Source organism: Manis javanica, chromosome 3 (genome assembly GCF_040802235.1).
Source record: "Manis javanica isolate MJ-LG chromosome 3, MJ_LKY, whole genome shotgun sequence".
NCBI classification, from domain to species: Eukaryota; Metazoa; Chordata; class Mammalia; order Pholidota; family Manidae; genus Manis; species Manis javanica.
Window position 1 is genome coordinate 173,860,232 of NC_133158.1, and position 15,508 is coordinate 173,875,739.

Below are 15,508 nucleotides of genomic sequence, written 5' to 3' on the forward strand. Positions count from 1 at the left end.
AGGTGGAGAAGGAGGGAAGGGAAATATTGCCTGGGACGTTTGTGCAGTATCTGCCATCTTTCTCATCAGAGCCCTGGCTGGTTGGTGGACCCCTTCTGCCATCGGGGGGTTTGCCAACCAAGCCTCTCCAACCAGCACTTGGTGGTTTGGGCTCTTAGTGGCAGAGGAGAAGCGGTGCCATGAGCACTGAGCAGCAGCCTGTTTGGCATCGGCTCCAATAGACACAATTCAGATCCCAGGATGGTGGCTGGCCCGAGGCAGACAGAGACGCACAGGCACCCCGACCAGGCGGGGAGCTCATGCTGGGCAGGAGTGCAAAGATTTCTTTGGTCTGCTGTGTTTGATCCCCCACTTCCTGTTTTGCTGGCAGCACATCAAACTCCATACGCCCGCAGCCTCCTGCCTGCCGCAGAGACTGCTTGTGCCCGGACTCCATCTTCCACCCGGTCTGCGGAGACGACGGAGTAGAGTACCTCTCCCCGTGCCATGCTGGCTGCAGCGACATCAACATCAGCTCTGCAGCCTCCAAGCAACTGGTAAGGGCAGGAGGAGCCCTGCAAGGGCTCCACACTTGCTGTGCACCCTCGCTGGCTGCTCCTAGGCCTTGGGATGGGCAGAGCACCACCCATGCCACACTCATTCCCACCATCCTGGCCTCTGAGCCACAACTGCCCTTTCTCCACCTCCCCTTCCCTAAGGTCATGATCAGATACCCACAGCCCAAAGTCAGTTAAAGATTGGCCACTGTTCAACAAATGCACATTCCTGAGGCCCAATAATGCTCAGAGCAGGAACAAGCCAGAGCACTTCTTCAGCAGAGGCCTTCCTGATGGGACCTGATGGTCCCATCCTGCACCCTGCACCCTGCACCCTGGCTGTGATGGAAAGCCCATGGACAGGCCCACATAAATCAAAAGCAGAGGGTCCTCTGTCATGTGGACCGAAAAGGTTAGGACTAGAAGTGGTGATCAAGGCATTTGATTCAACCCCTCAGCTCCCATGTGTGCACCAACTGGTCTGAAGTAGTGCCACTATCTAGAGGCAAATCTGGGACTAGAAGCCAGGACCCTGCCTCCGTCATGAGGCACAGCTGTTCAAGGTCACACGTTTCCTGGCCACCAGTCCTCTGCTCGTGCAGCCTGTGTTCACTATACACTTGGGGAGGACCTATCAGATCCTCTGAGCACTGTGGCCTGGCCTCTAGCATCAGCCAGCAGCAAACCGACTCAAGACATCTGTTGTTATTCTGTGAATACTAGTGAACGCTGGGTACAGCCACAGGGGCTGAGGATTCGGCAGTGAAGCCATCAGACAAGACCCCTGCTCTCATGGAGTTTGCACTCTATCAAATAAGTGCATGAGATGATTTTAGAAAGAAACCCATGCCACGGACAGAGAGTGCCTTGGGGACCTCCCTGAGGAGGTGACATTGCAACTGAACTTCCAGAAGAAGAAAACCCTGTAAAGACCAGGGGTGAAGCATTCCAGGTAAAGGGCCCCAGGGCATGACTGAGCGTAGCAGAGGAGCAGAGAGAGAAGACCAGGTTTGGTGCTAAGAGGGGGGACGTCACACCAAGGGAGCAGGCAGGGCCCGAGTGGGGCAGGCCATGCCGGAAGCTGGATGAGCTTTTTCCTAAAAGTGACAGGAGGTCTGTGTAGTTCCCCCAAGAATGCCCTCAGAAGAGGAATGCGCCTCCTCCCCTTAAAACTGCGTGGAGGGCGGAGACCAGGCTAGCCCTGACTTACCATCTTCCCCTGAGAAGACAGCAGAAGGCTGCTCCCCCAGCCAGCTCTGTGGGCAGTGGAGGGCGCTTCTCCGGCGGAGGGAGGACGGGGAGTTTGGACAACATGTTGCCTCAGGGCCTTCTAGTCGGAGGAGTCTGTGGTGGCTTCTGTGGTTTTCTTATCCTTATTTGCTTACCTCTGAATCATCTGCTTCCAGAAATAAACTGAACAAACTTCCAATAGTAGCATTAATACATCCATTAGCACACTATCAATAAAAAAATAGTTATAAGGGAAAATCATCTGTTTTAAAAATCCAGGCTGAGGGCAATAGCAGCCATACTCTATATAACTTATTTCTGAGCTTCCTAGCAGCCAATATAAAGAGGGTGCATAGTCCTGCTGTCTGGTAGGAAGAAGCACATTAGCACATTAGTTCCACACTGCCGTGGCACTTCAGTGGCCATAGGCTAGTCCATCAGACACAGAGAGGAGGTGGGGACTACCAGACACAGGCGGTGGCCAGTGAGGCAAGTTGTACAGCAGTGTTGAGCCATTCCGACTCGCAGCCTTGAGACAGGGACCTCCTTCTCTAGGGTCCTTGACAGACAGCGAGAAGTGCTCTCAGGCAGGAAGCTCTGGCAAAGGCCTGACGGGTGAAGAGCTCAGGGATTCCATCGAGCCACTGAGCTGTCTCCTGTTTGCTCCTTCCTTACCCTCCCTGCAACAAACACACACACAGGAAAAGCAGCTGCCACAGCCACTGCTGCTGGGCACAGTGGCTTGGCCCCACAGAGAGCCCTGCCAGCCCCCAGTCACAAGCTGGGTGGGCCCCGCTTGGCAGTGGACTCATGCATACTGCCCAGGCTATACCTGCAGGAGGAGCCCAGCCCAGCTGGATGACTGGTTTTGGTGAAGACGGTTTCTGTTGCCCAAACAGTGGTCAGAGGCAGGATCCATGGGGTCCCTGGGAGCCCTCACCTGGTCTCTTCCCCAGGGGACCCAGAGGGCAGAGGGGCTGGAACCTCAGGGACTCTGGTACAGGTGTTCGAAGTGTGTGGAGGTGAAAGAATAACATCAGATTCCCCCTTTACCCCTCCCTCTCCTTTCCAAGACCTACTTGAACTGCAGCTGTGTGACTGGAGGATCTGCTGCGGCACAGTCGGGGTCATGCCCCATCCCCTGCGCCCACTTCCTGCTCCCAGCCATCTTCCTCATCTCCTTCGTGGCCCTCATAGCCTGCATCTCCCACAACCCACTCTACATGATGGTTCTGCGGTGAGTGGGCCTCTCCTTCCCTGCGTCTCTCCTGGCTCTGTGCCCGGCCACCTGCTCCTGTCTCTCCTCCCTTCGCTGGTCCCCAGAGTCCTTTGACTGTGTGCAGTGTTCTTTGCGTGACGTGGGGAGATGATACTAATGCACAGTGCCAGGGCCCCGCCACACCCAGCTCTGTGCTGACCTCCCCGCAGCACCCCCATACCCTCCCCCAGCTCTGGGATCTGCGGCCTGTTAACACCTCCATTCTGCACATGGGGACCACCAGCTTAGAGGAGCAGAGCCGCCAACAGCTGAGCCACATGATAAAGCCCGGCTGCCTGGCTCCACACTGTGGAAATGCCTATAGGTTCACTTCTTTTTAAATCCTAAGAGAACTGAGAGGATGGAGGAGGATTCACCTGGATGTACAAAATCAAGGAAAATGAGGGCAGTTTCCCGTGTAGGGGAAACGATGGAAATGGGGAGAGCCCAGTGTGCCTGGAGCCAGGCCCAGGCTCTCGGGTGAGAAGGGAGAGGCAGGCCACGTGGGAGGGCAGGGCAGCGATGCCCCGTTGCAGCGGCACAGAGGTGCCTCTGAGGGTTTGACAGGGAATGACCTTTCACCTCACCGGCTGAAGAGAGAAAACAGCCTTTCAACTAAGTTCATTCACCTCACCCATCCCCTGCCCCCCTCCCACCTGTCCTTACCCACCTCCAAAGCATAGAGGGCAAAAAAGATTTGGATGCCATACATGGGCTGAGTGCCCATGGGTGCTGCCAACCTCATGGAGTCTCAATTTCCTCATTTATGGAAGGGGGGAAGTTAATGATACTGACCTCAAAGGATCGGTGTCAGGATTATAAGGTAAATTGCTTTGTAAATACAAGGTTTTCTACATGTTGGTTAATTATCACAATTAACCAAATAATAATAATTATTATCATTTGCTAGCTAGGTGGTGATGAGCTATTTTCCCCAAATGGCTAGGATAGAAGGAAGGAGCAGAAGCAGCCACTTGCCAGGGGCTAGGATTTAACCCTGTTTACAGGTTAGCCTGCAAACCACCAAGCCCCTGTTTCTGTGACTGTTTCAAGGATGCTGGCAGAAGATGGGGGGCTCCTGGGTCACAGACAAAGGATGTTGTTACTCAAGCACAGCAAACAGCATGGACCTCATGGTGCAGCATTAACCCCTGGCCCTCAAGTCCCCCGGGGTGACATGGAAGGGCCCAGGTGTATGTCGTGTATTCGGGAGCTGATGTCACGGCAGAGGAGCTCTGAGCTTGGGGAGCCGCAGCTCAGACAGACCAAGCCTGCTCTCAGTCTAGAGGAAGACTCTACCTCACACCTCCAGGGCTCCTTGGTGCCACCACCCTGAGAAATGGCCCAGGAGAAGATGGGCTGGAGCTGGCCTTCTCAGCACACTCTGCAAGAACAGTAGGGGTGCTCAGAGCCCATGGCATACGCCTCTCCCCAAACTGTCGTCACCCTCTTCTCCACTGCTTCCCATCCTGTGCACTCCGAGTGCCCATGCCTTCTCCTCAGGCCCTCGAGCGGGGTCCCTTCTGGCACTCCAGGACCCTGAGGACCATCTGCGGGGAAGGGAACAGGATAGGAACATCTCACAGGGAGGGCCCTGAGCAGCGGGGGTGGGGGGCAGGCGGCCCTGTCAGGTCACCTCCCAGAGGATTTCGGTCAAGCCCCAGGGACGGTGCAGTAGTGGGAGAGGAGCATCATTGCCACCACAGGATGGGCGTGTGTAGAAAATCTCTCCCTCCCAAGTCTTGTCAGAGGCTGGAGTGAAACTACAGAAGAGGCCCTAAGATCCCCAAATGATTGAAAGATAAATCCCACTGGAAAGTTGGAAGAAAGGGTGCTATTCGGTGTGTAGGTGAGGCTTAAAGATGACTTTGTAGGTGGGTCAAGCGTCATGCATGTCGGTCCTGCCCTCAACCAGGCATGGGAATATGGACTGAGAGCGAAGGTTTGTGGAAAATATGGAATAAGAGAGAGTGGTCAGAAAGCTGGCATTAATTCAGGGCTGAAGAGGGCAGAGACCAGAAGGAAGACATCCATCAGAAGCCAAACTGGGGTGCCCAAGTGCCATTTAGTTGAGACTCTAGTGAAGTGTGCCTGGGGACAAGGACCGAGACAAGGAGCATCTTTTATGGGTTGAAGCAGTCTGTAGGCATAAAGGCAGCATTAACTGGATTGAGATTTGAGGCACCTAGTGGGTGCCTTTTCCCTCTGCCACACCCTTGTGAGCATTGCCCTCACTGGGCCATCCCTCAGAAGAACTGGAAGAAGGTCTCTTTCCAGTTTGCTAGCAGAACAGCAAAGGTAAAACAAAATGTATGCAGAGATCTGAGGATTGCTTCTGAGCCTCCTTCCTTGCTGTTCCTTCAGCTTCAAATGCTTTTCCGCAACAAACACCCACCCATAAGCGTGTGCTCAAAGCACAAAGAAGCCTGGTGCCTCTGTCAGCCAGCTCCTGGCTGCCCATCTTGTGTATGGGGGTGTCCCCCCTCTCTGCTCTGCACCCGGGGGGGGGATGCAGGGCCCAGCAGTACCACATCTGGATAGCCTTCCTCCTCCTCTCTGAATCTCCTTCCTCAGCCACTTTTCCCCTCCTAAGGAGGAAGAATAGGGGCAGGACTGGCTGCATAATTTGCAAGACACAGTGCTAAATAACAATGAGAAGCTGAGGCTCCTGGTTCCCAAATTATGAAGAATTTCAAGACAGCTGCAACAGGATCAAAGCAAACATGGGGCCTCCCTGAGGGTGGGGCCCTGTGAGGCTGTGGGTCGCATGCCCACGAAGCTGGCCCTCGGTAGAAGAGTCTTTCAGTTGCACACCGAAGCCTACAGCCCAGCGGCCCTAATTACACTGTGCATCGGGGCTGCCTTTTATTGCTATAACACAGTCAGTCTGTGGGAGTTGTTCAGACCTACTGCTGTACACACGCCCTTCAGCGTCCGTCTCTGCCCCAAGCCGCTCAGGCCCTCTGCCTCTTGAAGGGGCAGATTCTCAGATTTGAGTGGGCAGCAGAATCTCCCAGGGGCTTCCTAAAATGCAGATCAGCGAGCCCAACCCCCAGAGTACCTGAGTCCTAGGTCTGAGGTGGGGCCTGGAAGTCTGCATTAATGCGCCCCCAGGGACTGCTGCTGCTGGTCCAGTGATCAGGCTTTGAAAACCACTGATACAAACAACTCCAGTTAGCCAGGTGGCTCATCAGGCTACTTGAGGGCAAGTCTTGATGCTCAGAGGTGGGCGGCTGCTGACTGCAGGAAGGCACAGCCCTGAGGCGCCCCCCTGCTGATCTCCTCCTTTCTTTTCAGTGTGGTGAACCAGGAAGAAAAGTCATTTGCCATCGGGGTACAGTTCTTGCTGATGCGCCTGCTGGGTAAGTGTCTGAGGTGGCCCTTTACAAGGAGAGGCCCTTGGGCATCCGAGGGCTATAGGGTGCAGGCCAGGATGGGGAAAGCCCTGCCTCATCTCTGCTGTAAAGACAAGTTGTACATAATCAACACAACAGCAAAAGCCAAAACCCTATATGGGCAGTTTCCTCATTACTTGAGGTTAGGGAAGATTCCATCTATGGCATTAATTCCAAACAAAATTATGAAAAAAAAAGAAAAATGGACACATCTGAGAACACCCAATAGAGAATTGAAAGCAGGGATTTTTTCATCTGTCCCCAAGAACTCGCTGTAGTAACAAACCTTTGCTTTCCTGTCCCAGACAGAACGGCAGCTGAGCCCAGCCCTGGCTTCCTTCCCATTTTACAAAGGTCACTCCTCCACCTCTCTTCTGCAAATGTTTCTCAGTGTAGGGCCCTGTGCCCGCACACCCTGCCTGCCCTCAAGCAGCCCAGAGCCCACAGGGGAAAGAAGCTGGGTGCACTCAAACAGCAGTGCCCCAGTGGAGGACCAGCTGCCTGTGGGAAGCAGGGAGCACCCCGTTCTTCGGGGAGCATGGACTGGCGGGTAGGGGCAGGTGTGGGCCTCACCAGCACATTGCAGGGCCTTTCCCAGACTGCTCATGCTGAACTGTCCCTTCTTTATACATTCAAGCACTAGATTAAACACAAGGCACTAATGGAGACCCTTGCAGTGACTGGTAAACGGGACTGAATTTAATTGAGAACATATTTATTAGGGATCTAGGAAGTGTGCACTGCAGTGGGGAACATGGCGACTGAAACAGAGAGACTTCACTTACTATCAAGGTGTACTTTCTTTCCCTTACTTATGCAATCCCTGCAGTTCCCAGGGTGCAGTACCATCCGGGTGCCAGGTCTGCACTTTGCCGTGCATGGCTTCCGTTGTCATTCTGGGGCATGTCGGTGAGGTCGCTCCTGGGCCCTACCGAGCGGGAGTCTTTACACACCCCTCTCTGACCAAGGTTGGGTGAGGTGTTTGCATGTTGAGGAATGAACGAGCTTTTGGGTGGGATTTCTTGATTTCAGGCCACTTGCTCCTCCCACCCTGGTAGAGCCCCTTTGACCCTGCTCCTCTGGACTGTGGCACCTGCCCTGTCCTGGTGTCAGAAGCCCTGTCATCTTCACAACTCTGTGTTTTCATTTATAACTTATCATTTGTAACTTGCTCTGAAACTCTGATGCCAGAGTTCTTGTTTGCGGAGTTGAAGAATGAACTTAGCAAACACCCAAGGTAGCAGAGCCAGGCAGAGGCTTTTATTTAGAGAGAAAGTGAGAAGACAGAACTCCCGGCTCAGGCCAGGAGGGGACAAGAGAGTCCGTAGTTGGCTCATTGTCTAGGGGCTTTATGTGCGGTTGAGGATTTTCAGGAATCGGGGTAAAAGGCTAGGGATGCAGACTTGTTGAGTGGTCCCAGAATGCTCATTTTTGATGAGTAAGAGAAGAAATTTGCTTCTCTGACTTTCTCAGGATAGCAGTTTCCCTCTGGGAGCATGTCAATTAAGACTGCCTGCCCTGCCCCAAGATGGGCTGGGTTGTTGCCCATTTGCGAAAGTGTGTTAAGAATCTTCTTAACTTTTTAGGATGTTTATAGCTGGGCTTGTTTACTAAATTAATCTTTTGCTCAAGTTGCTCAAGTTCCTAGATCCCTAATAAATATGTCCTCAATAAAGTCTCGCTTTATCTCTAAATAAAAGGAAACACAGCATATAAGTACAGTTAAAAATAAACCAGGCCTACTTGCCATAAGAATGAGGAGGGAGATGTCTAGGCTGGCATGTGCATACAGTGAGACAACGAATTTGACCGGATCTGTACTGTTGGAACTCAACCAGGAGTTGGGAGGGGTGCAAGGTGTAGCACTCCAAAATCTCATGACTATAGACTATCTATGGTTAAAAGAACATATGGGATGTGAACAGATCCCAGAAATGGGCTGCTTTAATTTGTCTGATGGTTCAAGTACAGTTGGACAATATCCATCATATCATAGATAAATTTTCACAAATGCCTAGGGTGCCTAAATGGTTTTCTTGGCTTCACTGGAGATGGATGGTAATTATAGATTTGCTTTGTTTATGTCACCGTATTCCTATTATGTTAATATATGTGTGCAAATTAGTTAGTAGTTTAAAACCTATACATACTTAAGGTACTATACAAGAAGATATGTCAAAGAAATAATCAATCCTCCCAAGTTTCCTTCGTATGCTACATCTATAGCTTTTCTTCTTCCTTCCTAATTACAACCCTTAAATAGAATTCGTGCCTCATATCGAATTTACCGAGTATCATAATTCCTCCAGGTGGTAAAGATACCTTGAGACAAGTGCTGGGCATAGAAGCCACAGGGCATAAATCTGCAAAGAAGTAAAAAGCTAACCTTTGCAAACAATATGGCTTCTCTCTCACTTACCAACTTTACATTTCCCTGTATGGCCCCGGAAGATGACTGGTTAGCCAGAGACGGGTAAGATTCCTCAAGGGAGGAACAACCTAAGACAGGCACAGTCGCAGGGGGGCCATCAGGTGAGAATTTGGGGATCAACAGAGGTGAGGCTCAGAACCTCACCCCCCCTGCTTTGAGAGAAATCTTCTGCATCCGTGGATGTCTTGATGCCCTTGTCTAGCCTGGATTAATACTTAGTCCATAGGCACACACCTGATCATCTGATCATCTACATTTGCCTTCTTACAGCACTAAACTATGTTTTCTACCTTTATCTTGCATCTACCTACCACTTCAGCATTTTATTAAAAATAAAAATAATAATAATAGTAGGAGAAATGGGGGATCAACATATAGATCAAGTACAAAAATCAAACGAATATTCATATTTGACCTGATTGTTTATAGGTCATATTGCATGATCAAAACCGAAAGTTTCTGTGATGACTGCCCTTGTACTGTTCACCATGTAAGAATTTATTCACTATGTAAGAATTCGTTCACCATGTAAGAACTTGTTCGCTATGCTTCAGAAGATTGGAGACTGACGAGAATTAGGCTTGAGATGGATTAATGATTGTACATTGAGCGTTGACCCCCCTATACTGAATTTTACTGTTGTTAACAACCATTTGATCAATAAATATGAGAGATGCCCTCTCAAAAAATAAAAAAATAAAAAAAATAAATAAACCAGGCCTTTTTGCAGGCTAATGTAAATTTTACAGTGCCATGATCTAATTGATACAGTGAAGTCACGAATTATGCTGAGACACTTCTTTTTATCTGCAGGACACTCAGGTCGCTCCTGGCCTTTTGAGCTTTAACTGATCTCACTGAAGATGTCTATATTCCTAGTCTGGTATCTTTACCCTAGAGAATTAGTGTGACTCTGACTTTGCATAATGTTTAACACAGAGTTTCGGTAGGGACTTCTTTGCACATTGTTACATTGTTCTGACTGTAATTACCTTGCTCTGCTTTTTCTCCGGAGGCCCTCACCCTACTCTGTCTAAACCCACAGTCCCTGTCTCACCTCCACTGGGAAGGAAAACCTTGCATTCTGCCCAGCCCAGCCAGCAGCTAGGATGGGCTCTGGAGAGCCCTACCCTGCTCCTTCCAGCCACCATTTTGGTTTTTTTTCCCCATTTGAGCCCAGCTAGCTCAGTGTGGGGCCAGAGTTAGAAAACCAAGGCCTGGGAGGATGCCAGTCATCACCTAAGAATACAGTTCCACTCTGGGGTAGAAAAAAAGGACTGTGTATCTATATACTCCAGCAGGTTTAAATTACCCCATGGGAGTTGGCTGAAATTTTTCCTGCATCTCATTTCTTTTTAGGGAATCATCATTCGTGGTAATCCTTGTGGCCCGTTTTCCTCCTAGGGCAGCTGGAGACAGGAGTGAGCAGGGTCCCAGTAGAGAGACTGGTTCTCCAAGGTCCCCCTTCGTGGGTGGAGCCAGAAGCATAAGATTGACTTTTTCTTTCCCCAGAAGCAGCTTCTCACAGGACCCTGAACAGAGTCTGGGAGGCTGCTCTCAGCACAGCAGTTCTGAGACTGGGACACCCTTGCCTGGGTGTGGGCCCAGACAAGCCTCTTTCCAGTCCAGTGACTGCTTAGAACTGCAGCTAACGACACAGGGGCCGTTCTGAATATTTAGGGGGCCTGGAGCAAAGCTTCTGAGTGGCCAGGGTGTTGGAGGTCTTCCAGGGTATTGCCTAGGTCTGGGTAGCTTGGTGTAGTGGGAGGATGTGGGACTCCCACCTTCCTGAACTAGGGTTTGAAGCTCAGCTTTCCCTCTTAGCTGTGGGAAGGTGAGCTAGCCAAGGCCACTTTCTGCCTTGTTACGGGGAGGCACCCACTACCTCCAGGCCTCTGTGAGGACTTGAGGGGCCAGTACCCCCCGGAGCCCCCGCCCCCCAGTGGAGGTTGGCATATCTCCATTCGGGGCTGATCCAGTGTGGGAACTATGTTGTCTGTCTAAACTGGCATCAGCGTGACCTCCGTGACTCACTCTGCCCTGAAAGGATGGCTTAGATCCTTTTTCATTTATAAGCCTCTAGTGAAAGAGCTTTTCAGGCTTCACAGAGAGCTCTTCTGCTCCCCAAAGTTCTCACACATGTGGCCTACACAGGGGCACAGGGGCGGGGTTCGCGCTCTGCCCTGCCGGGGGCCTCTGCTTCACTTGCAGTGACCTGTGCTCTCTGAACTCTCTCCCCACCAACACCAGCCTGGCTGCCATCCCCAGCCCTCTACGGTCTCACCATCGACTACTCCTGTATCCAGTGGATCTCGCAGTGCTCGGGGAGGCGAGGGGCCTGCGCCTACTATGACAACGATGCTCTCCGAGACAGGTGAGGGCACGGCATGCCGTGTGGTGAGGAGGCCAGGCCCTGGGCGCAAGCAAAGGGCAATCATCTAATCTAATGGCTGTTGTAGGGCTGTCAGGCATCCAAGGGAGAGGCCTGGAGGGGTGCTGCCATGGGCGGGCAGCAGGGCCCACCAGTGACAGGCATTCCAGGGCTCACAGGGAGGCTTCCGGGTCATGAGAGCTCGGGGCCTCTCTGAGGGAGCCCCCAGGGTGGGCCCCACGGGCCCTTAGGAGGAACAGCCCCAGAAACAAGTCTGTCAAAGAGAAAGGGAATGGGTGCTGTGTGAGGGCAAGGCCACAGCTGTGGATGATGCCAGGCCAGCTCCCACTTCTCAGAAAGAGGTGGCCCCATCATGGCTCCCGGCAGAGACCAAGGGCAGGCAGGCCCAACCTGCCCTGAGGGTCCAAGCCCATACCGTTGTCACTCAACTCTGCACCCCTTCCAGCCACCTCACCTGCTGCCTCCATCACACAGACCAGAAAGAGTGGAGAGAGTGGGCTTGAGGGGGCAGAACAGGGTGTGGAAATGGGGTAAGAGTGGCATAGAACGCCAGGACCTGAGAGGGCAGCAAGCAGGTGCCCCTCTCCTGACTGCTTGGACGGAGCTGGCTGGGGCTGAAGTGTTGCCTCTGGCCTCTAGGGCGCACCAGTGTAAGGATGAGGACCACTGGATGAGGAATCCAATGCCTACTCCTTGCAGACTCCCTGGCAGGCCTGTTCCCTTGTGGTCGAAGGGATGAGGAGAGTGGCCTCCACCTGGGTGATGATGCATCATCCCCGGGCTACTGTGAGATGCTGCCGCTCCTCCTGGTGGCCTAGGACATAGGCACAAAGCTTCCACAGCCCCTCACCGGTCCTGTCTCCTCCCCATAGGTACCTGGGCCTACAGGTGGGTTACAAGGCACTGGGCATGCTGCTGCTCTTCTTCATCAGCTGGCGGGTGAAGAAGAACAAGGAGTACAATGTGCAGGAGAAGGCGGCAGGCCTCATCTGATCCTTGACCCTCAGCCCAGCTGCGGCCCTGCTCCAGAAGTGGCCCCTGCTCTTCCACTCCTACCTGGATTTACTAATGCCAATGCATCATTTCCTTTTTGTTTTTTAAATAAGAAAGAAAACTCCACCCACCACCTGCCTTCCCAGCCTTCTCCTCCTGAAGGCCCTTCCCCGGGATTCCCTGGGGCCACTTTGCACCTGGGCTAGGTGGGCTGCATCTTCCCTGGCTCCTTGTGGGGAAGGGGGCACATGCCCACACTCTCCTCAGGTCTGATGAGGATGTCCACTGAGGCAGCTCCTGCCCCTCACCAGCCCTATTTCCTACGTAGAGAGAGACAAGGGTTCTCTACCCAGAGGGAAAAGGGAGGGAGTAAGTTATTAATGGCTGGAGCCAGGCCAAGCTGCAGGCCCCTTTGGGTCTGGGTTCAGCATCAGCCCAGAATTTAGGAGGGGCTGGCTCCCTTCCCCTCAGATCCTCACCTCCTGTCCAGAGAGGCTATTGTGGAACCTGCCATGTTGGGAAGTACGGCCAGTTGGTCCCCTCTCAGCTACCCACCCTCAGGCACCAGTGCAGGAACTAAGATACCTGAGGATGGGTCATCCAAGTGCTGTTCACATAGCTCTAGACCCTTCTGTACTTGTGTCTGCACATGTTTATCTCTGTCTTTCTGGGGGTACATTTCAAACTTAGAAAGCCAAACCGGGGTGAAGGCCTGAGGAGGGCTGTGAAGTGGTCATGATGCCCAGCCTCTCACCACCACAGTGTGGGGCTGTGACCCCTCATCTCAGAGTGATGAGATGACGCTCCCCAAGTTTCCCTTGGAGCTGATCAGACAGCTTCATGTGGGCTTCCCAGTCTGGACTTCAGCTTGTATGCTGAGGAGTAAGAGAGGCATCTGAGACGTGTGCAAAGCAAGTGATGAAGCCGAGGGAATGTCAGATTCTGCCAAGCTGGATGGTGAGCCGCAGCCACAACACAGAGGCCGGCCTGGTTGGCTTTCCTGGTTTCAAACATGCGTGTATTTGTCACAATTTTCTCAGCCTCTTCCCGCTGCCTCCAGAGAGGGTGCCCTCTGGGGGCCTGCACGGAGAGATACCGCTGCTGAGTGGTACAGGTTCAGAGTTAGAAGTCAGTGAGAAAGGTCTTTCATCAACAAATACAGTTGATTAGAGACTGACTTTGTGCATGGGCATGGCTTCCTACCGGGCTCTCCTGAGACCTCCCCTCTCCTCCCTCTGTCTACACAGCCCCTCCCAGAGCACATTCAGTGTGTAGGCCTGGGGGAGGCACAGCAGGAACCCAGAGATTGTCAAGCTCTTGACCATCTATGCCCCCGCAGACCCACACTGCACCTGGCGCTTTGCCGTCAGAGACCTGGCTCGCTGTGGCCTCGGGAGCAGCTGGGCACTAGCCATTGCCACACATGGCTCTCTTGAGTGTCCTCCTCTTGGAAGATGCCTCCAGAAGCATGCCAGATGCCACCTCCAGAAGGGCCTCATATGGTGGTAAGCCAGAAATGTACGTCAACCAGCAAACTGCCATGACACTAACGCCTTTGTGAAACCCACTGTTACAGACAGCCTTAGCTCTGAAGATCTCACTCAGGAAGGGAGGTTCGATGCAACCTCAGGTGCCAGTTTCAGCATTTAAAATGGTTCTGCTTGGAAAATGATTCCCTGTAACTAATCCTGGTTCTCCTTGCTACAGTTAACCAAATTCTGAAGGCACTGCCTTCTTCCCCTGAGCTCCTGAACAGTGAATGCCAACCTTCAGATTCTGGAAGATTGGCTGCCCTCCCACACCTTTATTCTATTGTGATATTGCTATTAATATATTATAATTTTGCTATTGATGTAACTTGGTCATGAGTTTGTACTGTTGTGAATATCTGTCATAGAGTAGAACCTGCACCTCTGGCCAGAGGAAATGCCCATGCCACAACCCCCAGGGGCCATGGCCATGGGGATCAGAGGTAATGCAGCTCAGCCCCTCAGCCTGCATGGAGCAGGCAGCAGGTAACTGTCAAAGGCCCGTAGTGCTGGGCTTTTGGGAGGCCTGACCCCTGCCCTGGAGCTTATATTCGTAAGTGGGGTTGGACACCAAGAGCCAAGTCCATGATACAACACACAATTAATGTCATAATCATCATTGGTCACTTAGTCACAGCCAGTACTACTCCCATAGCAAATCTTCGCCCCAACGGCCAGCAGGGAATATAATGATGTCACCTTCATTTCACTACTAGTGCAAATCCCAAGAAACTTCCTGGAGGGTTAGATGCTCAGTGGAGGATGTTGTTAAAATGAAGATTCCCAACCCCCTCCACCCAGACCCAGAATCTGTTTTTGTGGGTCTGAGTGGAGCCCAGGAGTGGTATTTTTTATTGGCTCATGGCATGAGGCCAATACAGGTGGTCCCCAAACCCTGTGTCATTGGTGCAGCGGGGGTCGTGGGGGTGGCACCCACTTGTGCTCAGGCCACTGAGAAAGGTACAGACTCTGCAGGCCTTTGGTAAGTTCAAGTGGGAATGAAAGATGACGAGATGAAGGGGTGCCTAGAACCTGATTTCCTGGGCAGCTGTAACCGGATCCAGTGAGCATGAAAAACAATCCAGGAGCTCACGTTTATGTTAGGTTCTTACCAGCACTGAGCAGAATTCTCACTCTACAAGCTTGAGAATGCAAACATGTCACAGTTATTTCTTCAAATTAGTTATGTCTGACTTGATTCAAGCTCTCATCCTGATGGCTGGCTGGCAATTGGACATCACCCATCCTTGGGTCTGGCTTCAGGTCCTGCTAGTGTGGGTTTTTGGTCCCTTCCCAGTTTTAGGCCCCCTGTTAGCCCCCTGAGCCTAGAAACCCTGCAGAGCCCAGACCTGGGTGCTGGGCCACCTCCTCGTGCACAGGCCAGCTAGGCCCTCTTCTCCCATCCAGTCCTAGGAAGCCCACCCTTCTGCTCAACTCTCTCCCCGACTATAATCCAGCCCCTTGAGGGCTGAACAAACAAAGCTAGGAAAGGAAGGGTCTGCAGGAGTCTTTTTATGCCATCCTTTCTTGAGTCTTATTGGCACAGGAGAGGGAAAAGCAGTAAAAATCAAGCCCTATACCTCCGTAAGTGATCCTTTGGTGCAAAGCCCTCTGCAGTAATCCTCACCATAGCCCCACTAGGGAGGCCAGACTGATCTTAAGGCCCCATCTGAAGATGAGGAATCTGAAATCAAGGCAATAACTGTCATGGGCAACCTCACCAAATAATAACAATCTCACCAAA

The 15,508-nt window shown here is 52.2% G+C and overlaps 1 protein-coding gene across 1 annotated transcript in view; it reads left to right on the forward strand.

Moving 5' to 3' along the window:
* Window positions 1-14,087, forward strand: part of SLCO2A1 (solute carrier organic anion transporter family member 2A1) — an 81,786-nt gene extending 67,699 nt beyond the window's left edge. Inside the window, exons 10-14 of the mRNA XM_037024751.2 lie at window positions 371-536; window positions 2,840-3,003; window positions 6,322-6,386; window positions 11,101-11,224; window positions 12,115-14,087. Coding sequence (XP_036880646.1) covers window positions 371-536; window positions 2,840-3,003; window positions 6,322-6,386; window positions 11,101-11,224; window positions 12,115-12,235 — 640 coding nt within the window. The 3' untranslated portion in view covers window positions 12,236-14,087. The remainder of the gene's footprint in view (window positions 1-370; window positions 537-2,839; window positions 3,004-6,321; window positions 6,387-11,100; window positions 11,225-12,114) is intronic.
* The last annotated feature ends 1,421 nt before the right edge of the window (window positions 14,088-15,508 follow it).